Here is a 24,377-nt window from a genome sequence, read left to right as displayed (position 1 = left end):
ATGACTTTAATAATCATGTCCAACTCAGGAGAGACAACATCGAAGCAAGAATGCATTTGAACTTTTTTATATCTAAGCACTAACCAACTCTATTTAGCTGGAAATAATATTAGTGTTTCAGCCCTTGTTCTAATTTGCAGACTACCTTCCTAAGCTAGTAGATCAAAAGTTTTAGGGCTTCTCTTGCTCGCACATTACAACAGTACAGTACATTGAGCGGTATGGGAACTTGGATTTAAGAAGAATCTGTCCTGCTTTCTTGATGCAAGCTCTTGCGTAAGTCAGGGGCCTTGGCTCTAGCGTAGCCTTTCACCAGGTCAGACACAACCCTGGTGGAGAGGAGAGGAGAAAGTGCATATCTGTGACTACTTCATCAGATTCATCAGCCTTTCCTTTGTCTTGGAATCATACCTTTGATTAGTATTAAGGATGTAGAGAGAGGAGCAAGTCAGCTCCTTATGTCACTTGGAATGAGTTGTGAATTATACGAGAGTAAACAGGAAGTGCACCAATAATATAATCAAATGATGCTGAAAAAACAAAACAAAACAAAACACTTTTCAGATTATAACCTGTTTTATTAAAGCAGTTTGCTATGCAGAGAATTTGGGTTAAACATAATTTGTAACTGTTTTAGAAAAAAAGATAAGTGATTTTGTAAAGAAACACTCTTCTTGTTTGTATTAGCAAGGGTTTTTATTTTTGGGAGAAGTTACTGTTAGTAGAAGCAACACAGGTCTGTATGCTTGGATTGTGGCCAACTAATTGCCCATCTCCTTCACATTTAATGGGAGATAAGACGCATTCTTTCTTACTAACCACAGTCTTGGAGACTTAATTTTTTTAATTGAATTTGGATAGGAATCAAAAAGACTATTTCCTTGTCAGAAGCAGATCCTGCATTAGAGACATGTTTAGAGGTTTCTGAAAGGTGATTCTAAATTTCTTCAGATTTTAGATCAGATCCTTGAGAGCAGATTTAACTGCAACCTATTCAACAGTGTGTGAGTCACTTATATATTACTAAATTTTGCACCCAGTAGGGAGTCCAACATTGATAGCCATAGAAATCTCATTCTAATCTGAGTATCCCCTTATCAGTTTGATTTGTTCCATGTTGGTTTAGCTTAGCTGAGTTCTGTGTGAGGTTCAGAACATGTTTGCTTTTTTGTTTTGTTTTGTTTTGTTTTGTTTTGTTTTTCTAGTCCTCTGCTCAAAATCTGTGAAAGCAGGCATTTTGGCTGTAAGCATCATCCTGTTCATAGGTGTAGGAGCAGTATTCATCTGTAAAGACAGTTCTTGAATAAATAATTTGTTTTCCCCATGTGAAAGGCTGTGAGACGGATTTAGGCCTCCCTTAGGTTGTTTGTTGTACTACATTATATGTGGATGGGTGTTAACAGAAATCTACATGTCTAATTGATCTCTGTATAGGAAAGAACATGAAATAAAAGAACATGAATGGTAATACAACAGCAGATTCTCATGTAAATGGTCAGTTATGTGTTCTGGTTGAAGGCTGCTCCTGTAAGCAAATTTTGAAATGGTTTATTATGTGTTAATTTACAGGCCTGGATGCTTCAGATAGTTATGGACCAAAAATCTTTCCAGAAGAAAAAGTTATAGAGGAAGGCTTTGGCATCACTCTTTGTTGCATTGGAAGGAAAGGCCAAATCATAAAGGAATTCTTTCTGGATTCAGATGTTCATTATTTCAATAAAACAAACAGACAAGTTGGACTTCTCACTGTGAAAAATGTGACAGTTCGAGGAGCGTCTCGACATGTCAGTGTCTACTGTAAAGAGCCTTGCAGTGAAGAACCTTGCTATGCTCATGCACTTTTCTTTGTGGGTAGTAAGTGAATGCTGTATTACAATTCTGTTTTCCTATTGCTATTAAGTCAAAAACGGCTGTAAGGGTTATGAGGAGAGAAATAAAAATAGCTAGCTGTAATTTGGCATTGTCCTGTTAGGGCTAGCTGAACTGTGTTTAATCTCTGACTTAAGGTATGCACACTTGCATGTAGAAGGCATTACAGAACAGAAGCCTTTGTTTTAAACATTTTTAGATTCATCACGTCAATCAATCCCAGTACAGGTCAAAAATTTTTGAATATACTTACCCATTTTGAATTCAGCTTCATTGTCCGGGTGCATGTGGTAAAATTTCAGCACAGTCCCCCTTTCCAAGACTGGTAGTAAGCTTTACAGATAAAAAACAATACAGATTCAATTAATTAAAGTATTAGTATAACAAAAAATAAAAATATAGAGAAGTGTTTGGGTTGCATTTAATTTATGGTGTAGTCCTGATTTTTGCTGCAGAGTTGTCATTGAATAAGTATAACTGAAATATAATTACAACATCTGTAGTAAACTAGGCTTTGTACACATCCATTATTTCTAGTTTGTTAATGTATAAAGAACATTGAAGGTTTTTGTCTTGACTGCCATGCTGTTGGCTTTTTATCGTTATTCCCTCTGACTAGGACCACCTGATACACCTAGTAATTTTTCCTGCCAAACTCGAAACATGACAACAGTGACATGTACTTGGAGCCAAGGAAGAGACACCTACCTTTATGGACGTCATTCATCAAAACACACCTTGTTTGAAGAGTAAGTCTCCTCACTGTTATATTAACTCTAGCCTGTGTTGTACAAAACGGTCAGGTTCTTTCTGCCCTTTAAGATTCGTGGGAATATTTTTATCCATGTTGCAATTAGCTGCTTGCCTCTTTCCAACTCACTTATCAGCTTATTTAACAAAGCTTGAGTAGTGCAGAATTAGACTACCTATAACAAAGTTGTTGCTCTGTTAGACCAGCTCCTGCTTGATAAAGCCTGCTGTAACAGCTCTTTTGGGTTAACTTGTTCAGATAGCTTTAAGCTATATGAAGATACCCTGCAAGCTGTATATGCCCAACTTAAGTATAGTGTAATTTATGGGGTGACACAGAATAAATAGCTAACAGATAAAGAGCTGGTAGGCTGAGTATTAGTGTGTTCACAATCTGCTGACATTAACGCTTACTGAAATTGATGGTACCCTGCTAGCCCCCAGTTAGCCTGATTAGCCTCGCTAGTTCTTTCTTTATGATTTTATAACTTCCTATGCTGGTGTTTCCCTTCTTGAATTCCTGAGCTGTCTCAACAATCCTACTTCTGTCTATAATTTTAGCTTCTTTCTTCTTTTTAACTTTTTTTTTTTTAAATCTCTCTGTAACTTTCTCACAGCTCTTTCTTAACAGTCTGGGTCGAAGTCAGTGGCATATCAGACCTATGCATTGTCTCCTTGCCACAGAGGCATCTAAACCCATAGGAGAGGAGGCAAGGCAAAGCTTTACAGAAGGGGCTGCAGAGAAAAAAGATTAAAGGGAACTCATAAAACAGTACAGAAGGCTCATATCATCACCACAAGCTTTCAACAAAAGATCTCAGAAGAAGGCAGATTATCATTGCATAGTACCTTCATGGTCTCTGGATCATTCACTTCTCTGAGGATACAATGATGATTTAAAAATGGAAGGTTAGAAGATGCACTGAAATTACTATTTAATTTAAAAGCATGACTGTGGACATGTGAAGGCTTTAATTCTCAGTAAACCAAGTCCTTAATTTAGAAAGCTGCAACCCCGTGATGAAATACCTAAAAGCAATTTACCTGTAACTTAAAAAGATAAACTTATTTAAAGAACGCTTTCGTCTAATTGTAACGATACCTATATTCATCTTAGTGAGGGCTAGGGGAAGGAACTGGGTAGCTTCCCATACTAACATTTAGCCTTGTTTTCTGAGATGCTATATTTTAGTTGGGCATCAATGATTTTGACATCTATCTTGATTCTACATTATGGAAAAATGCCTCTCTCTCTCTCCCCCTCCCCCTCCCCCTTTTCCTCCCTCCCTTCTTTGATAGGTTTTCCCAAAACTTGGTTCCATGCACAGTAACTTGTTCTGAGCAGTCCTCGCAGTGCTCATGTTCTTGGGATATAGGCCAACAGAGGATTTATAATATCACACTGACTGTTGTAAACGCACTGGGAATGAAAACTGCCACGGAAGCTTTTGATGTAACTCACAGAAGTAAGGCCATTTCTATTTCTTTGTTGAAGATCTTTGTTGAAGGCCTTGTCCTCCTTCTGATCTTAGAATCTGGATGCCAGTTTGAAGTAGAAGTCTTTTTGTTTTCTCAGGTTTTATTAGTTCTCTCTGTGCTGTAGTTTTCTGCTGTCTCTTCAGTTGCAGGTTATTCTCTGAGTAGTAACTACGGCTGTGGTTCCTTGTCGTGTACAGCAGTGTGCCCCAGGTCCCTTAAGTTCTTGTCTATTCCTACCTAAAAACACCTGGGTATTTCCTGCATCTCCAGTAGTCTTTCCCGTTCTCTTCAGTCCTCTTTGTGTCCTTTGGCCCCACCACATCCAACCCAGTGCTGCCATGGTCCTTCAGCCTCCTTGCCTGTGTGAAGAAGCAGGAGGCAATGTGCTCTGCCAGGTTCGGAAGCAGAGAGCCGCATGGGCCAGGAGGCTGCTGGTGTAACTGATGCGTTCTAGCAGTGCTTCCTTCCTCAGAGACACTGATTTCAGTTTTGCAAGACACATTTTTTCTCATGACTTCTACGAAACTATGTTAAATGTCCCCATCTGTTAAGTGTCTCTCAGACACGCAAGTTGATTATTTGATTATTTGAGGAGGAAATGGAGCAGGAAGAAAGTGGAAGAGTATCCAGGCCCTGGATTATAGAATTTGACTGCATTTGCAATAAAAGTCTCTGACTGTTTCTTTTGTTCATGATGTTCTAAAATATCTCCAAGTCGGCACAAGGTATTGTTGTTGTTGTTGTTGTTATTATTATTATTATCATTATTTATTTATTATTATTATTATTTTTTTTTAACTGGTATAACTTGTATAACATTTACAGAGTCACAGAACATTTTAGATTGGAAGGGACCCCTGGAGGTCATCTCGTCCAACCCTCATGTTCAAGCAGGGCCACCTATAGAACAGGCTGCCCAGGACCTTAGGAATTACATTTTAATTCTGAAATTAATTTTTACTAATTTATATCTGCTTTTTCTAGACTGGCAGAGAAATTTTAGACTGTATTTCATATTTGCTTTTATTGCTCACCTGAAATACCTTAAAATACATTTGTGTATATTGTGATTTACAAGAGCTAACACAGACTTTCTTTTGGCAGTTTATCCCCTACCACCTTTCCAGCTGTGGGAAGAATGCACGGATACAGAAATCAAGTTACATTGGAACCATCAGAATAAAGGAATTGAACTCTTTTGTCAGACTGAAGTGCTCCATTCCAATGGGAAAGCAGAACTGGTATGAAAACTGCATTTCATACACAAAAACATAGCAAGAATCTTTTTGACTTGAAATACAAAAATAATTCCTCAGCAATATGAGTACACTGTAAATCTTGTGAGCATGCTAATGTGTCTGTTTTTTGTTTGCTTCGAAGCTTGATGCGCATTGTGTGGCCCACATGGCCAGCTGTTGCTGGCACTAGTTCGTACTTCCAACACTGCCTAAGCTGCTGCCTGAAGTGTGTGGTGTGGCTGGTCTGCATACATGGCTCTGTCCTCTGCCGAATGTCCTCTAACTCCAAGATCTGCTGGAGTAGATGAAAACAATTATAGGCTGTATAATTGCTGTCGTTATGACTACTGCAGATCTTTTTTTTTTTTTTTCTGTGTTTTTATAACTGATGTCGTCTTACACACACAAATGGTAGAGAGGTTTCTTCAGGGACCACACTTGTTTGATATTAGTCCAGGAGCTTTCTCTGTACTATTGGCTGCACTTAATGGTAGCGTGTATGATTTCTAGTGAGGAAACCCCAGAACAGTTTTTCTTTACATTCTCTTCAACCTCCTTGAAGATTGTTTCAGTAGGCTCCTCATCTTGTTCCACCTCTTTTACAAACAATGAAGTTGACTGACTTTTTGCATGTGTACTGTGGTTTCTTTGTAGCCTTTTTCTTATGAGAGTAGCTTGCCTTTAGTGTGTTAAAGGGCATTATGAAGATCAGGAACAACCTGTGCTCTGTCTTAAGTATTGCCTAAGAGCTGTTAGATCAAATCATTGCTGCAGATGGCCATTGCAGGAGACAGTATAGATGAGAGGCTTAAAAGCATACTCACTTCTTGACTCTTACTGGAACTCACCCTGTTTCTTAGGAGAGAGCAAGCAAAAGGCTGGGAGAAATGGAAAGACAGGCAGCTGTGCATATGTCGAGAGCAGCATCCCACTTAAATAAGCTGAGTAAGAGACCCAGATAAGATGAGAACAAAGTCCCAGTAAATTCCCTCAGCTTTAAAGTAAACAGTATTAATTTGACTGGTGGTGAGTGCCTCATACTCAGATGATTACATACAGCCAGCTTGCAGAACTCTTTTTGGATCTTCCAGTCTTTGGATCTCGTGTATATTTTTTCTTTCTCTTTCTCTTTTCTCTCTTTTTTTTTTTTTTTTTTTAAACTGTTGTTCCTCTGTTATCTTCTCCAAGACTAGATTTACTGGCTATTGTAGTATCTAGAAGTAGAACTAGTTTTTCAAACAAAAGCCTGTTGCTTATGAAGCCAAAATGAGCTGTTCTGTTTTGCAGTACAATGGTACTGCGCAGCTACATCATACCAGCATCACCTTGGGTGGACTGCAGCCATACACTAAATACACCGCTAGAGTACGTTGTGGGGCAGCAAAGAACTTCTGGAGATGGAGTGAATGGAGCAAAACCCAAACCATCAGAACAAAGGAAGCAGGTATGTCTGTTGTATTGAGAAGGGAAGCTTGAAAGATGTTCTTCATTTGGGACTTGTTTGTTATTTTCTACTATTCTGCTGTGTTGCTAAAGCAGAGGCCACTGCATACATGAGAGCAGAAGCACACTAAGCAAACTTTAAAAAGGTGGCTTTGTAAACAACTCTCATCGTATGCACTGGTCTTTGCCATTTCATCCACTGTAGACAGGGGGAAATCCAGATGACTGGGAGGATGGATGGACTGAGTAACATTGTTCTGTGAGGGCTAGAGGAATGGTGCAGTGATGGGAACAAATATCTGGGAACTGAAAGCAAAGAAAGTTTTTTTTTAGGGAGACGAACCACACATGCATTCAGGAAAAAAAAAAGATTTGAAGACAACAAGAAGTTACAGGATAATGTTTTGGCAAGACCTGAGAGTGATTGGGAAAGAGAGGTTTTGGGGGCTGAATCTGTTCAAATGGGAGCAAACAATTAAATATTCTCTCTGCACCTAGAACATCTTTGTTTTGCTGTATTTATTCCAGCTCCATCAGGGAAAGTGGACATCTGGAGAGAAATTACACCAGTTCTGAGGGGGCGGAACGTGACCTTGTTCTGGAAGGTATGATATGGGTACAGAAATGGAAATAAAACTCTTAATAAATGGGTTGGAAACTTCTCCCATGGACTTCAACAAGTCTATGTGCACTTAATAGCATTTCAGTATGGAAATGTCATCCAAGACAAATATTACTTATAACCTATTTCAGGATGTTTTTAGCTGTATGATGGTGTGCTTTCTTGTCATTTCAGGCATGTATACTTCTGTTTTACCAAGCATTATAACATGATAAATGATATTACTGATACTGCATTTCCATTTCAACCAGTATGTGTTATGCGTGTATGCAAACAAGTGTCTATATTGTTGCAGAAATATTACATTAAAGTAGTTACTTAGAGTTCTAATTGTTCCTCTCATTTTTTTCTGCAAAATTTGCTACATAATTTGAGTCTACTCACATATTTTTTTCCCTAGCAAGAACCAGGATTTCGAGCAAATGGAAGAAGTATTTCATATGAAATAACCTGGGAAAAAGTAGAAGACAGATCTAAACCTGAATGCATCTCCCTGTCATCGGCCTATAATAGCACAAGGATTTTCATTGATAACCATCCCTACAGAATCACTATCATGGCAAAGAACAACGTTAATTATTCACTTCCTTCAATACTGATCATCCCTGGAGCTACGGGTAACAGTAGGAGTATTTTCAGCTAAACCTAGATTTCTGTTATCAGAGTTTTATGTGCACTTGTTATAAGTGAAGAGGTAATTCATCGTCTTGGGGGAATAAATTAACCAGGCCTGATAACTGAAATCACTGCTATCTGGAAATTATTACTGTATTTTGACCTGTATGGTGGTAACTGTGTTCATATTAAGCTTAAGTGCTTTGATCCATCCCTCACAACAGAAAGTCTGTTTTCCACAGAGAGTCTCTGCAGAGCAAAGTGTGGTTAGCCTTCAGCTACATCTCACACCTTCAGGAAGGGCCCCGAAGGAGCAGCCTTCCTTGCAGGGAAATTTGTGCATGCGATTAGCCTCTTGTGAATGCCATTTATGACTCCAGGTTTATGCAGCTGAGTTCTTTTTCTGATAATAATAATTACTAGATGATTTTTGAGAAGTCGTTTTTCACCGTATGAAGGGATCAGCTTTCAGCAGGTGAAAGAGCCTAAATGTCTGATCAAGAAGGAGCACCACCCTTTTATTATTATTACAACTGCTTAACACAGGAACTATATTGACCTTCATTTCTGCAGGTCTCCTGCAGGAAAGTAATAAAAACTCTGTTTTGTTTATTCCTAGGCATTGAAAAAATGCTCAATGGTTCAGAGCTTAAAGAAGAGAAGGTTAATGGTACAGAGGATGGCATTTTGATTTCCTGGGAGCCCAGACTTATGTATGACAGTTACGTTATTGATTGGTGTAACTTTCTGATGTCACAGCATTGTGATTTGCAATGGGAGAGATTTGGGCCCAACACTTCCAGTGCTCTAATCAAGTCAGGTGAAAGCAGAATAATTTTTCTTTCTGATGCCTGTGGAGCAATTCTTTTATGCTGTAGATTTTATTTGAATTTAGGAAACCCGTGGAATATTGAAGTCTGTGCAGTGCAGGTGCAGTTCTGTAATAGCATGTGACATCACGTTTTGCCCCGCAGCTGAAATAAACACCATAAATGTGTCAGCACCACTGAGCCCTGGAAATCAGAACAATATTTTAGCAAACCTCTTCTGAGTAGCTTGAAGTAACGTCTTGAAGGGGCATGGTGGTGTTGATGAAGGAGTTCAAAATCTGTTTCAGCAGAAGAGAGACAAAATGGAGCTCTGCCTTATCTATAAGATGGGTGAGAAGTTTAGACTCAGGCAAGGTAACACCCACTACACAGTGAGAGGTTTAGTGCTCTCAGTGTAGCACAGAGAGCATCTCAGCAGCAGTTGGGTGTATTTTATCTCAGTGGTGGCCATTTGACCTCAGTTCTTTCAGGCCATGTGAAAGCCACCATGATATACTTTTGCAGCTGCGGGAATACAGCCTTCCCAGAGTCTCTTGCAGATGAGATTTCACTTTGGATTGAAACACATTTGATCAAAATTTGACAGAACACATTTCAGTATGCAATAAAGAAACTGCACCTCAATTGATTAAAAACAAACAAAACAAAACAAGCCATCAGGGTAACCTGCCTCCTCACCTATTTTTGTAATCAGTTCTACTCTTTTCTAGCTGCTTTTGTTCCGGGGGTAAGATACAACTTTCGTGTCCATGGATCAGCTGCTAATAGAGCCTCCTTGTTGGAGAAGAAGACTGGTTATCTCAAGGAGCAACGTAAGTTGGCAGTGTATTTAGGGTTTGTGTATTTGCTAAATTTGTCTGTCACAAACAGAGCGATTCCACAGCCCTCATCTGAATAGATGTGACATGTAATTGCTGTGTTGTTTCTGTATCATCAGAGAAACATTTACAAGTTGTAAAACAATCTGCATGCCCAATACAGAAGATATGTGACTAGTGCAGTTAACATGTTGAGTCCCATCAGACTAGCGAAACTAAATGACGATTAGCAGTCACTGTTTTGCATATAACGTGGGCTACGTGAACACTCTGAAGGTGGCAGATTTTTTGGAGCACTTTGGCTTTGTTCATATTTTAAGAGCGAGATAGAAACACCACATGGGAATTTAGAACTTTTTCAAGTGGGACAATACACATTCATAAAGGATAATGACAAGTGTAATATGAATTTCCATTCTTCCAGCTCCCGAGTTCTGCACTGAGGTGAAAAACATTGAACTGAGTAACCATGCAGTTACACTATTTTGGGATCCTTGCCCCACAAACAAGACAGACCGTGGTTTTCTAAGAGGCTACCACATTTATGTATCACCCGTGCAAGAGGATTGCAATTTGAAAGGATCCAAAAAACATGTTCATTCAGGTAACTGAGCCTTGGGATTTGATTTAGGAAGTTCTGTCACTGAGAGAGGTGAGAGACTTTTGTGGCTGATACTGCAGACTCTTGGCAAGTTCACATTAGGCAGGCAAATTGGCCCATAGGTAAGGCATAGATTTCAACACCTGCTGTTTTCGATTCCTCCCACATGTTTGAGGTGTTAGTGGGCAGAAATAGGGTCCTGGCTTTATACAGACCTGTAGCCTCCTGTCCTGTTTTCCATAGATCCCTTCAACTTTATTGTGAGCTCCAGAAAGGATTCTTGTGGGAAAAGATTCTCCTGTGCAGGAGGAGTCAGTTTCTGCCTCTTGCAGTCTGAGTTCTGGAGAATTCCCAAAACATCTGTTTGTGGTCTGCTTGGATGAGAGTCATAAGAAGCATGTTAGTTTTACTAGGCTTTTAGAAACAGATGGAATGCCATTTATGTCAGTCAGAATTGGATCACAGTGGAAATTCCCCATTTAAATTTCTTTATAATGAAAGTATTTGTGGCTGTGCTCTACCATGGAGTTCCTCAGGCAGCAGAACTAAGGCATGGGGTGGCACAAAACCATGTTCAACTTTTTATTTCTGTTTTTCTTGCTTCACACACAAAACTGCTCCAGATGAATTTGCATTAAAATTTCCAGATGTTTTCAAACAAAACCAAAGGTGTTTTTTGTTTGTTTGTCCCCCCCCCCCTTTTTTTTTTTTCCTTACCTCTTCTTTTAGTTGGGTCATGTCCTCTCTGATTCCTCTGTTCGGCAGACGATTACCAAACTGAAAAACATAGGTTGAACTGGAGCAGTATTATGAAGTTCTTGCCAAAACTAAACTAAATACTGAAGTACCACAGTTCTGCAAGTAATCCCACTTAGACTTAAAGTGTTTAAATCAAATATTTGCTGTTTTCCAGTTGCCTGATCTGGCAGATAAAGAGTGTGACTGAAAACAGGAAATAAGCTAACCCTTCTCTCCCAGGGGTCTAGGAGTTGCACAATAAGGAGTTTTTGTTTTCTTTTGTTTTTGAGGCAGATTTTTCTTGCTTTCAATTATCTTGAAAAAACTTCACCTAAGCTTAAGGGCTACCAGATTCCAGGAAAAAAAAAAAAAAGCCTAAAAACCAAATCAAGCTATAGTAAGAGGAAATGGAAATACAGTTGCAGCTTCTGACAGGAGGTTGTTAGGTGGTCTACCACAGGACGGTCAATGCTGCAAGAGTCCAGTTAGGAGGGATGTGAGCCCAGCCCAGCAGCACTGAGTCAGGATGACTATCTTTCTCAGAAGAAAGTGTGCAGATTACAAAGAAAGCAAACTAAATGTTCTGTTATTTCAGTGGTTTAGCAAACTCGGTTAAGCTGATTTGTAACATCTGTTTCATTTTAGATGGCTCAGTGCTATGTAAATACACAATCGAAAACCCAGAAGAAAGGAGATACACTGTGAAACACCTAACGTCAAACACGAAATACAAATTAGCAGTTGTAGCATACACTGGAGGAGGAGAGTTTCCCGAGCTTAACTTCACATACATAGACACACCATTTGACTGTAAGTATTGGCAGTAAGACCTTTTTTCTCCTAGAAGAAAGGTCGGAGGATGTTTGAGGTTAGAATGACCTTCCTTTCTCAAGGGAAAACCATTTAATTTTCAATGCACTTGAGAAAGGATCTAATTGAGAAATGAAATACGCGTGCCATCATGACATTTTGGTACTTTGAAGTAGCTACTTCTTTAATTTAGAATAAAAAGAAATTTACGATGACATTTAAATCTCATATCCTTCTTGGAAGCAGCATAATGCATGCAGATTTGCAGGACTAGTGAGTCCTGTTTGTTAGATCATTGAAGAGTTGCATTTCAATTTAAGTCGTTATCTGCTATGGGAAAAACTACAGACCTGAGTGCAAATAGAGAATTTCTGTACAGACTCTTGAACTTCTAATGCTGGTTGTTATTCTCATCAGTCTTTAAATCCCCTGCCAAGCTAATTCCTTCATAAGCCAGTAAGAGGGCTGTTGGTTTGAGTATTGTAGTTTACTGACTGGGCAGATAAAAGCAGAGCAGGAAATTACATGGCTGTAGTTCTGTTCTCTTGAAAACACCACTCAGTAGTCAGCCGTGAGACTTGTAACCCAAATTGGAAATATCTCATTTTGAAAAACTTGCCTGGAGTGAAGGTGGATGGGGAGGGAAAGATGAGGTGTTGACTCATGCAAGGACACTGCGTGTTTTATGCTAACCAGCAAAGGTGTCTAAATGCTCATGGCTCCCTCACAGAGGCAGTTCTGCCTCTTGCACCTGTGTTCCAGCTTCCATGCTCCAGCCTTCTTTTGTGCAGATACAGACATTTGTACTGGCTTAAGTAAGTCAGGAAAGATAAAAAGGAGAATGTAACATGTTTCTTTTCCTGCTGTGGTTTGTGGTAGGGACACACAAGTTGGCTGACAGGCCAAGATGGCAGGAGCCAGCGCAAATGGGGAGAGAGCACTTGTTCTTTGTACGGGCCTGCATGTAGTGGCCTGAAGCATTTGTGAAAAACATTTTCTAAGGCTGTGTTTTATAACCAGAATTAAAAATACAGAGATTATGTCAGTATAAATCCTAGAAGAGGAACAGTGCTGGTGTCTATCTTGTTATAGGTACAGAGTTTATGTCAACCTTGCCTCACTGTAAAAAAAAAAAAAAAAAAAAAAAGTCTTTGGAAATCTGGGAGGAAACCAGATTTAACAAATAGTTAAGTGAGATTACTACTCTTTAGCTCTTGAAAATTTACAGTTAGAATTAAGAAGCCAACTTGAGTGCAAAATGAAGGAATCTAGTAATACTTAAATTGTGGTAATCAATATCCAAAGACATACAGTTGTATCCTAGACCTTACAGCCAAAATATATTGCAACCACAGAACACATAATTTCACTGCTGAGTTTGTGGCCCCATATCCCATATTGATGGTATTTTTGTTCCAGAAAATCAGGCTGTATAGACTATAACAGGTGAGAAGTAGAAAACAAGATTTTAAAGTATTTTTCTTTCACAGCAGACGTGATGTACCTTCTAGTCCTGCTAGTGATAGTTCCTTCACTAATAGTAGCTATATGCGTCTGGAAGATGAAGTGGTAAGTTACAATGCATTTTATTTCTGTAGCCAGAGAACGCAACTGCTGTAATTCACAAGCCGCAGCTGCCACTTGTTGCTCCCAGCCTGTTGTAAGGCCCCATTCATTTTTCCTTTGACTGTCTGTCTGTGTGGACATTGGAAATATTTGGCTTGCAGCATTTATGAGACACTCATCATTTACATCTGTTCCTGTGCACATCTGTGTGTTGCTTCTGCTGGTAGAATGTGCTTTGATGAGAAAACAAAACTCAGTTGTATTGCTGTCTTATTTCCAGGGTGAAGGAGTGCTGCTGTCCTGTAATACCTAGTCCTAACAAAAGCAAAGTGCTGTCATTCAAAGAGTTTAAGGTAAGGCCACTAAAAATATTTTTAATTTTTGCATTCTTGATTAATGAAGGTTTTCCTTTGATGGCTACATACAAAATGAGTGATACTCATTATACAGAAATTAATATAACTTATCATAATTTAGTGGAAAATTTAGTGATCAGTTTATATTCTGCAGTCTGTTACTGCAAAAAGTGAAACCAAAAACATAGCTTAGTCTGAGTTGGAATGGACCCACAAGAGTTATTGAGTCCAACTCCTGGCTGTACATAGGACCACTGAAAAATCAGACCCTATGTCTGAGCGCGTTGTCCAAACAACTCCAGCAGCTCAGTGCTGTGACCACTGCCCTGGGGAGCCTGTCCCAGTGCCCGAGCACCCTCTGGGTGCAGAACCTTTCCCTAAACCCCAGCCTGACCCTCCCCTGTCCCAGCTCCATGCCGTTCCCTCGGGTCCTCTCGCTGTCCCCAGAGACAAATCAGAGCCTGCCATCATACAAATCAAACAGTAAACGAAATTTTTTGATAGAATAGGTGCTTCTTCAGTATTACTGTTCAAAACACAGCACTGTCTGAACTCAGCAGACCATACCGCATCATGGTGCACTTTGCTGCATGCAGCCTGTGAATGCTGTCCGTCCACCCATCCTGATGCATGTGTCACCTACTGTAAGGTACAGGAGAGCGTGGTAATTGATCCACCTGATGGTCCTTGAGAGCATCTGACAGGCATTGACAGATCTGGCAGGGAGGAAATGGCAGAAGGCCATCATCTTCCCCTGCAGGCCCTTGAGCCAGGAGCTGCTGCCTCAACACCGTGTGTAAAATGAGAGTAACAAAACAATGAGTGTGCCTCACCCTGGCAAGTGTGGTGGCTGCTGCTGCTATTCATTCCACACAACGGGAGAAGTCTAAAACATAAGCCATAGGCTGCTGCCTTCCCCTTTTTTCACACTTACTTAAAAACTGCACAGATTAAAAACACTGACAAAGTCTTTAAAATAGAGGGACATAATAGATTCATCTAGGTTGGAATAGTTTTTATTAAGTTCAACCATCAGCCTGGCCTGCTAACTGCCATCACTAAACCCTGTCCCTTCAGTGTCATGGATGTGTCTCTTAAATGCCTCCAGGGCTGGGAGCTCTGGCACTTCCCTCTCTGCCATTCCAATGATGTTTCCTTCTGTATCAGAAATACTCTGATAAATTTCACATAAAATCCATCTTCCATCAAACATTTTGTACATTTTTCCATTATGTTGGTTTATATGAAAAATCCAAACTCAGAAAATCTATAAGGTAATTTTAGAAGTGCTTGAAGTAATTACTCACTTTCCTTTACTCTAGGCTTATTTCATTAAGTAATTTTTTTTGTTATGTTTCTCCTGTAGATTGGGTCTGAGAAAGTTCTAAAAATAAGTGACTGCACGCCTGACACCCTGGCAGTGGATAATAAGGTTGAAGCCCAGAAATTACATCTACAGAGCCTGATGTCTTCAACGCCAACAGAAGATAAGACTGACATTCACAATTCTTCCTGGGATTATCATAATGAAAATGAAAAGAGGAACTTTACATCCACACCTACACCACAGACTCATACTTGGTTTGAAAATTTGGCTTATTCTTCTCATCTTGCAGTTGAATCTGACCCCTATCAATTGCCAGAGACACTAGAAACCAGCAAGGCAGAAGTGTCAGCAGTGCTATACCAGCCCCAGTACTACCTCAGTATTTTGAATGATGATGCTCCCTCATCACCCAGAGAGGCAGCTGGCAGGAAGACCAATTTGAGATATATTTCACAAACAGATGTACACTGCATTGGGAGGAGGCTTTGATGTACCCTCTTTGATCGTCTATCTGATGTTTGGGTTACAAAATGAAAACAGGAATTTCTGAAACCACTGCAGCTTCTCTTTTTGACAGAGGCTTTCACAAGCCCAGATGCCTTACTTCTGTTAACTGTTCAAAGCTGTTGGTTCAGGACTAGTTCAAAAACACCAACTTTGCACTGGAGTGATGCATACTATAGTTTGAACACAAATTACTGTTATTATGTAAAATTTGCAAGCCAATGTTGCATGGCCTATAACAAGCAGAGGGAACCACTTTTCTAGCAGAGCAGCTGTTTGCAGAGGTGTTACTAAGGCACATAACCTTTTCCAGCATTAACACTTGCACTTAGCAAACTCCAGACAAGTAGGTAAGTAGACACAGTAGTCATGCATACATAAATCAATCCCCTTTCTGAAGAACATCATATGCAGGATCCCTATCAGTTAGATCTTCCACTGCTGTTTGCATGTTTTAAAAAAAAAAATCTTCCTCTAGCTAGCACTGAAAGACATGCTAGCTGTAATTTTAAAACTTACCAAAACATTCCTTTTGATACTTACACTTTTTATCTTGCAGCATTTGCAGAAAAGGAATCGAGTACCATAGATTTGTTATAACTCCCAGAATCCATACAGTAGGCTGAGGTAAACTTGGTCTTCCATTATGATTTTTAAAAACTGTACATTTCTAATGAAGCAGACTAGATACTATTGTATCTGAAAGACCTTCATTTCAAAAAGTAGTATTAAAAAAGGCTTGAAAGATATTCTATATCAAGAGCTACATGTATAAGGAATTCTGATACAGAAACTCAAGAAGTCAAGATTAAGTTTCATTTTAAATTTCAGCATGGTGCAGGTTAGTCATGCCAGAGGGGATGGCTCTAACAAGGCATGATTTCCTACATCTGAGCTGAGCTGCTGTAGCTTGGCTGCAGTAATTCAGCAGAGTGAGTAAACGGGCGGGATATTGGGGGTGGAGGTGAAGCAGCCAGCACTGCCTTCGTAGTGCAGTGAGACACTGTGGCCCCCTCAGGAGTTCCCATCTCAGCTCCAGCAGAAGTGGCTCCCCTGGTCACTCCAGGGGAGATCCTCCACTGAAGGCATTTTATAATCTGGAGGCAAGGCAACAGTTTACCAGGTACTGCTCTGCTTGGAGACATGAGAAGAGGTTACCACCTCTATCTATAAAATGTTCTACTTGCTGGGCCTGATGGCTGCTGTTTCTTGAAACTGCCTGTGCTGTAAAATACAGGAACAAATTGTTCCAAGGGGGATAAAGCCTTTGTGCAGGTTAAAGGGGGCAGTCAGGGCACTAGAACTACCAATTAGAAAAATATTTTTGACGTAAGGGTAGAGAGACATGTATTTTTTTTGTTTCGTTTAAACACCTGTCTTGTACTAGTGCTTGAAAAGGAATTAAAAATGAAAGATATAAAGTTTTCTGTCTTGTTTATAATTCAACTTTTGCAGCTGTTGTTGAAATGCTAACACTTAAAATGTATGAAAATCACAATGGAAAGTAACTAAGTCTCTATCAGTACTCAAAATTTTTAAATAAATATGGTTACAAACTATTAGAGTCCCCTCTATTTTTACAAGACATCTTAAAGTAAAAATGTAAAATATACTTTTGACAAAAAAATGTTTAGTTGGAAAGCTTCAGGTTGTTCTAGTTAATTAGTAACTTACAAATATAAATAAAGTTCCAACTCATTCCTAGTGCTGAGACGTACATATGAGACCAGAACAACTATAAGAAGTTTAAGTACATTTTATTAACAATGCATCCCTTTGATAAGATTACGCTTCAGAAGGCTTCTAATGCCCATAGACATGAACTGTACACACTATACAAAAAAACACAAAAAAATCAAGGTGGGCAATACCATTTTGGGACAAGCCTCTGTTTAAATTATACACAGCTCAATGCAATATTCTTACGGAAAATATATAAATACTTTTTCTTTCTATGTTACAGGTATACAATATAAATCAGATTTCAATGTCTGTTCAGTGACCTACAAACACTAGAACCTCCCAATATGTAGCAGCGTATTACTAAATAAAAAAAGACAATGTGAAACAGGGAGAATAAGTTTTGAGAGTTTCCTTGATCCCCACCCCTCCTCAGAATGATTAATTTACATTATCTCTTGTAATGCAGTTTTAGGGATGCTGACAGCCCAGTATAGGAACAATTTTTCAATTAAATCTATAAAACATCTGCCTTTACCTCCTAAGACATTGCATCTTGTGCTGAAAAAACTCATTCAGTGGCGAAATGGCATGTTACACTTTTTGGCATAAATTACATTTCTCAAATTAAATAGTGTAGTTTACAAAGCAATTCAAGCAAAATGTGCAATTTCTGCATGCTGTGGCATTGCTATCAATCTACGTTACAAAAATAATCCAAAGAAAATACACATTCTTTACTTGAAAAGAACTATCCAGGGAACCAGAACTGAGTTAAACAACAACAAAAAAAAGATGGAGCTTCTACCAAGATACAGACATGGTTTCTAGCATGTTCCCAAAGGTCTCTTATAGTTCCCAGATTTTACTCTCACCTTGTACACACCTTTAATATGCACATGATAGCAGTAGATAGAACTTAAAAGTAAAAAAGTTAGAAGCTTTCAACTGGCTCCACAGCAAAGCACCCAGTAACAGGACTTTGGTGCAGCCCTGTGGGAGGAGAACAGAGAGCTTGGAACTGCTCCAAAGCCTGACATGAATTCCTGCACCTCAACTCCACAGCTTGAGCTCATACTCACAAGCTAACATAAGATTCCTGAAGTCCAAAAAACCAGATACCAAGACAAGAACATAGACTAAGAAGCAGGAACAACTCTTTATCTCTCACTGTGCTTTAATTATCTACCCTTTGGAAGCATTTCTCAAAATAGCTATCCTTCTCTTCAGGCACTGTGAATCAGTGACAGTGCTATACTTTTTTTTTTTTTTAAATCTTCTCAGTGCAAGTTAGAACTCCCTCATTCAAGACATATTTAAAACATAACAAAAAGATGAGTGGTAGTCTTACTCCTTTTAAAATGTTTATAAGGCAGCTTACCTCACTGTGCCAACCACCTCACCCTTAACTACTGAACATTGTGACTTGGGAGAAAAAACATCCGACAACGAAGAAAACAAAGAGAGCACCTTCCAGGTACATATGTCAAATCGAATATAAGAACTGTCATATGAGGAAAAGTGACTGTCTCCAGTACAAGATGCCAGGGGTCCAGCACATAGGCTAAGTACCTCAAAGCCTGACCATCTACAATTTATGACAGCTGGGAGCATTCAGCATCTCAATTTCAGATACCAAAAACATCCCTTTCTCCAAAAGGATACTCACACCACCTAGCTTTGTTCTCCTCCCCACTCAGTGGAGAGAAACAGGTCCTCCAGGAAATAATTCAGAGTGCTTTAGTAAGATCTCTGCCCTTTGGAAAGCACCATCCCTTTTCACTGACTGTAAATGACAACCAAGAAAGCAAGCCAGATAATTTAGTAGGCTAAATTCCACTGTTTTCATAGTCAGGCTCTTCTTTCTGTGAAGGCTTTCACCTCAGACCTGTCTGAATATTCTGTATTAGCATATTCCATCAGTCAGGAGTTTTCTTTGCCACAGCAAACTGAATTTCTATACAGTGTCAATGAGCACTATCTGCTTTACCAATTGTCTGACCATATCCCAAACCATTAGGACTGGAAAAATATGAAGTGGGTGGTCTGTCAGCTTCCCTTCCTACCCTTTCTAGGAAACATGGAAGAATTCTTTATTAGGATTAATATATGCACTTATTTTTTTGGGAAGTTTTATCATGAAGCAAATAAAGCTCCAAACTAAGAACTTTAAAAGGGATATTTTAAAAAAGAAATTGATAGAATTAGAAATTCACAGTTTATAACTAGACCAATATCAAATTCCTTCAGTAATAGTATCCCTTCATTTGCCAATTAAAATGAAACACTAATGTGAGCTTAATGTAAATTAATTCTAGAAATGTATGTTATGTACAGACTTTACATCCTTTATGCGTACATGTTGAAATCTACTGACACTCATACACTTTTAGAAAAAACATTTAAACTGTATTTGCAGCAGTAATTCCTACATCAAGTTTCTGTTGTCATAGATCCCCAAACAAGCGAGTATTTCAGAAAAAAGTAAGATGAAGAAGCTTTCAAAAGTATATTGACGTTGCTTTTGCTTACCTTTTTCAGAGGCCTTCCTATTGCGCTTTCTACTTTAAGTGCTATTAAACTGGTAACAAATGAACAAGGGTGTTTTATTCAAATACCGGCGATAAAACTTGTTTATTTTGCTTAAATGCAGAAAAATAACATGGAGTTGTTTGATGTAACCCCATCTAGTTATTAAAACAAATCTCATACTCTAGCCTAACTGAGGTAGTGTTTGAAACTACGGTATAAGATACACCAGCCCCATTTTTGGGAAAACTACATTATTTCCTTTGGAGTATATACCACTATTTGGTCTACTTTGACAGATTTTGGTTTTACAGAAGCATTTATTCCTTATGACCAGAGAAGTCCAATAGTTACTGGTGTGGTATGTTTTCAGAACATTTCAAACATGTCTTGACATGTAGACATTTATTTGTGTCACTGACCACAAAAGATCTGAATAGGTTTCTTTTTGCTCCTTCTTTCAGTGGGAACTCGTGAAACGACAGTCTCAGGAATTAGATTTTGCTATGAGCAGCAACTAAACAGATCTGCTTTATGAGACCCTGATGGCATACAGTGCACATAAAAACTCAGTGAAGTGATATCTGCAAAGCAGTGCCTATGTGGCAAGATAAAATTTCCAATAAGAGCAAGTAAATTTCCTATTTCACTGGGAATAATGTTTTACTGTTCACAAGACAACTGACTGAAATCTTCAGTAGCATAGCTAGTAAGAACGGGATTATGAGTATCAGGATAAATTTTTCACTTATGTATTAATCAACGATTATAAAAAATGGTAAAAGTGAATGGATAAAAATACGTCCTACTTAGTACAGTCCAGCTGAGTTATTCACCTATATCAAAATCAAAGGGCAACCCCTTCTATTACAGGCATTCTAACAAAGGTGGCCATGCTACTGTATATATATACACATTTGCATATATTTATATTACCCTTTGTACAAAGGCTTCTGAATCTTTAGATGCATGATGAGTGATGGGGACTTCTACTTTTTTCATTAAGCTTGCACTCATTACTTTAGAAACCTCACTAGTAGCGTAATAGTCAACTGTTTTACTCATTAACAGTCACTGTATTATGTAACTTTTTCAACAAGTCTCAAACACCAATATAAAATTTTAAGTTCTGCTGCTTCAAAATTTGTACTTAAGGCTTTTCACTACAATTATTAGTACTATCTGATGCTTGATTACTCATCCACTGAAAATTCAATCAAGCCTTTGTTTTTACAAAAGGCTCTTTCCATGGAACTTCGAAAATTGCTCATATTACATCTTTTCACAAAAGCAGCAATGATTAATGTCTTCAAGTTTAGTTTATACAATATTCATTTATCTGATACAAATCATGCTTGTTAAAGGTTTTTAGTTAAGAATAAGACCAACATTCATACTATATGAGCATGAGTGTAGTAACTGCAAATACATGCATATCATTCAGGAAAAACAATTTGATTCCAGCATTTTAGCTTTAAATGATTTGTTATTTTTAAATCAAACTGTAGTGAAAATCCTTAACTGGTTCAGATAAGATACATATATGTAAATGCAATGAAATTGGAGAGACTGCTAATAAAATGACTTACAACTACAGTAATATTAAAATAACTTAAAGGAAACCTCAGATTCACAGAGGCTTTTCTTTCTGTCTGAAGTTACAAATCCCCATAGTAGTGTTACAAACAGTACAAAAGCCAACAGAGAAGAGCTAACATTTATCCCCTGGTGTCCATGATCACAGCATGGCTCCCCATTGCTGACAACGGAATGCACCCTCATCTCACCAACTCCTGGTATGCTGGGGTTTAAAAAAACAAAAGCAAAAAACAAAAAGCAAGGCATCATTCTGCTTCTCCGGAACAGAATTAGAAGTCAATCAAGTCAATCATATAAGATGTCTCTGTGTTTTTTTGTTGTTGTTGTTTTGAATTTATGGTAAAAAATGAAATGAAAACTTGTGGAGGTGTTCAGTGCTCGGCTCTTGCATATTCTGGTAATTACTATTATTAGAACTATGGTAATGTTTAATATATCCCCAAAGGGCTCAAAAGACTGGGGCAGTTGGTTGAGGAAGAAAGTTATCGGTTCACTCTTCAGGTACCAGTAGCTTCTGGAACGGTCTAGAAGATGATACTCCAAACTTTATTTTCCAGTCAATCAGCGGTTGTCTGAGGATTTCAGAAAGTCTGTATGCAATGCACTGCGTGAGACAGACGTCAGGATTCAGCTGATGCATCAATTACAGGTTGTTTTGTTGGTGTTGCTAAAATAGCCTCTGCTTCCTCATGCATCTAAAAGACAGACAGATGAAGTATTAATGTTGTTAGAGATTTTACCAGAATGACATCACAAAATGGTTTTCTTTAATACATGCCTGAAAACATTTATTACTCAGAACATGAAACCTGCACCCCTTTGGCACATTTTGGTGAATTCAAAGCATCTCAACCCTCCACTTACTTGTAAGAACTGCACATCTTGAAATAGCTCCTGAATGAACCTTCGAGATGGGAGTCGAAATGTACAATGTGCTAACAAGTAGGACACCTCAGAGTAAAGGCATATGTCATCAAATGCTTGGGGATACTTCTCCTTAATTCTGATCAACAGGAAAAACAGAATTTTAAAAGTCCTGAGCAGATTTCCATCATATTTTTAAAAACCGTTCAATTAAGTTTTGATTGTCATCATTAACAAACTAGAACTCTTCACTAATAAGACATTATAAATTCTGGATCTGGTGAATGAAGAAAAATCAGAATAGACAGCATGATTTTCTACCTAACTGGAAGAAATCTATATTGATGAGATGAAACAGAACATATACTTTGAAAGTTGTACAGAGTATCTGAGATCACCAAGGCTAACAGTAGAATTTGAAAGAGAACAGCATATCAAAAACAACACACCCACATGTACAACAATACTAAAAATAAATATGGAAAGTCTAACTTAATACCTGTATTTTGTAAGTAAAATGAACACTACTGAATTTTCTTTTAGCAGCTGTCTGATGGTTTTCAACATCACTAGTCAAGAAATTTACACTTATTATACTGTTTAGTACATATATATTATTCCTGTATTTTTAACATTAGTTTTGCCTACAAATTAATGCCAGTAGTTACACTAGTGCTTAAAGCAGATTTGTGTTTCTCAAGAAGTTACTTTCAGATTGTCACTCTGGTTACCTGATATATCTTACTTGGCTCAAATAAACATGAATTAGTTACTGTTTCTTTTTCAAAGATGCAGGACATACTGAGTTTACAATGAAACATCGTTACAGTTAAATTACTGATTTGAAGAAGAGTGGGCAAGAGTAAGACATTGAAGATAGAGCAAAAAATATAAGGAAAATAATTTCCTTAGCTTTTACACTACGTTCAGCTATCTCCAGTAATCCACAATAATACCTGCTTGACAGGATTGTGAAAAGTCAGAATAAGGTGAACCACTGTCTCAGAAGACTTAGAAAATACATACAACTAAATACTGACAAAACATTTGAAATATATTTAACTTACGTCAGGAGTCCAGTTTCATGGCCCTTAGTTCCCACTGAACTACTCAAATTGATTACTAAACGTAAGACTTCTTTCCGCAGAAGTATTCTGCACACTGGTGTATCATCTGGGATTGATTTTACTCCTGGAAAAATAAATTCAACCATACGAAGTTCAAGCAGGAAGTCTTTGATTATGCTAATCTTATGCCACACAAGTCTGTTTTGGCATTTTATATACACGCACATACATACACACATGTGCACAGATTTACATATATATTATGAACTACCAATAAATATTCTAATTAAAACTTAAAATTAAAGAAATTAATATAAGATTTTTTTTCAAGATAAACTAGCATTTCATAAATTCTGTGAGACGTGGAAGAACTGAAGACTCACTGTGAGATTCAGCTACAGCACTGTCTCTATCACTAGAGCATGTTGCTGGGGTAAAAAAAAAACTTCTGTTTGTATCAAATCCTAGAAGCTAGCAACCAGCTACTTCATAACAAGTTATGATAATTCACAACAGAAAACTCAAGTCTAGAAACAAAACCTCTCTCTAACAGAAATTTGGTAATTTTGTTTTTAAAAACTTTTTCCTACAGTTAGGTAAAAAAATCATTTTGATTGCAAGGTAGGACACAGAGCTGTTTAATTACCTGCAAAATGTTGTACGGCATAAGCAGAACAGTTTTAAAGTATGTCCTTCCATCTGCCATAATAACAGGCAATGCATCTATCTTCCTGTATAATGATTAGGGCATCTATAGGTGGTTTGTTTCCTGTTGTTTGGTGTTTGTTTTTGAGTAATGGACATTATTGCAGTAAGTACAAATAAAGTATGATTCTTTCATAACACTTAAAAATACTTTAAGAGCTATAGCTTCTAATAATATAAGGTTTTCAAACTTACCTAGTACAAGTTCTGTACTTTTGGTGCTGCTAGCCGAACCATGAGATACTGCATCACTACAGCCTGAAATTCCAGAAAATTTGGAGGAATGCACATCTAAGTGATTGTGTATGGTCTGCCCACACCAGTCAGTATATGGAATGTCTGAAAAATCTGACAGAAATAAGATGTC

The 24,377-nt window shown here is 38.2% G+C and overlaps 2 protein-coding genes across 6 annotated transcripts in view; one reads left to right on the top strand and one right to left on the bottom strand.

Annotated features, from left to right (window-relative positions):
* OSMR (oncostatin M receptor) overlaps positions 1-17,125 on the top strand; it is a 32,437-nt gene extending 15,312 nt beyond the window's left edge. For 3 of the 5 annotated variants that reach the window (XM_083818484.1, XM_083818485.1, XM_083818486.1), the window contains exons 5-18: positions 1,570-1,854; positions 2,489-2,618; positions 3,919-4,085; positions 5,203-5,339; positions 6,624-6,780; positions 7,308-7,384; positions 7,802-8,024; positions 8,636-8,836; positions 9,557-9,658; positions 10,089-10,268; positions 11,649-11,813; positions 13,304-13,382; positions 13,660-13,732; positions 15,102-17,125. In XM_083818484.1, coding sequence (XP_083674610.1) covers positions 1,570-1,854; positions 2,489-2,618; positions 3,919-4,085; positions 5,203-5,339; positions 6,624-6,780; positions 7,308-7,384; positions 7,802-8,024; positions 8,636-8,836; positions 9,557-9,658; positions 10,089-10,268; positions 11,649-11,813; positions 13,304-13,382; positions 13,660-13,732; positions 15,102-15,551 — 2,426 coding nt within the window. In that variant the 3' untranslated portion in view covers positions 15,552-17,125. The remainder of the gene's footprint in view (positions 1-1,569; positions 1,855-2,488; positions 2,619-3,918; positions 4,086-5,202; positions 5,340-6,623; positions 6,781-7,307; positions 7,385-7,801; positions 8,025-8,635; positions 8,837-9,556; positions 9,659-10,088; positions 10,269-11,648; positions 11,814-13,303; positions 13,383-13,659; positions 13,733-15,101) is intronic. The other 2 variants (XM_083818488.1, XM_083818487.1) reach the window with 2 other exon arrangements.
* A 181-nt stretch (positions 17,126-17,306) lies between these two features.
* Positions 17,307-24,377, bottom strand: part of RICTOR (RPTOR independent companion of MTOR complex 2) — an 80,930-nt gene continuing 73,859 nt past the window's right edge. The window contains exons 35-38 of the mRNA XM_083818456.1: positions 24,206-24,358; positions 23,306-23,429; positions 22,239-22,377; positions 17,307-22,069 (exon numbers count right to left, since the gene is read on the bottom strand). Coding sequence (XP_083674582.1) covers positions 21,995-22,069; positions 22,239-22,377; positions 23,306-23,429; positions 24,206-24,358 — 491 coding nt within the window. The 3' untranslated portion in view covers positions 17,307-21,994. The remainder of the gene's footprint in view (positions 22,070-22,238; positions 22,378-23,305; positions 23,430-24,205; positions 24,359-24,377) is intronic.

This window comes from Anser anser (genome assembly GCF_964211835.1).
Source record: "Anser anser genome assembly, chromosome: Z".
NCBI classification, from domain to species: domain Eukaryota; kingdom Metazoa; phylum Chordata; class Aves; order Anseriformes; family Anatidae; genus Anser; species Anser anser.
The sequence above is the reverse complement of the archived record's forward strand: the minus strand, read 5'-3'. Positions and strand labels throughout refer to the sequence as shown.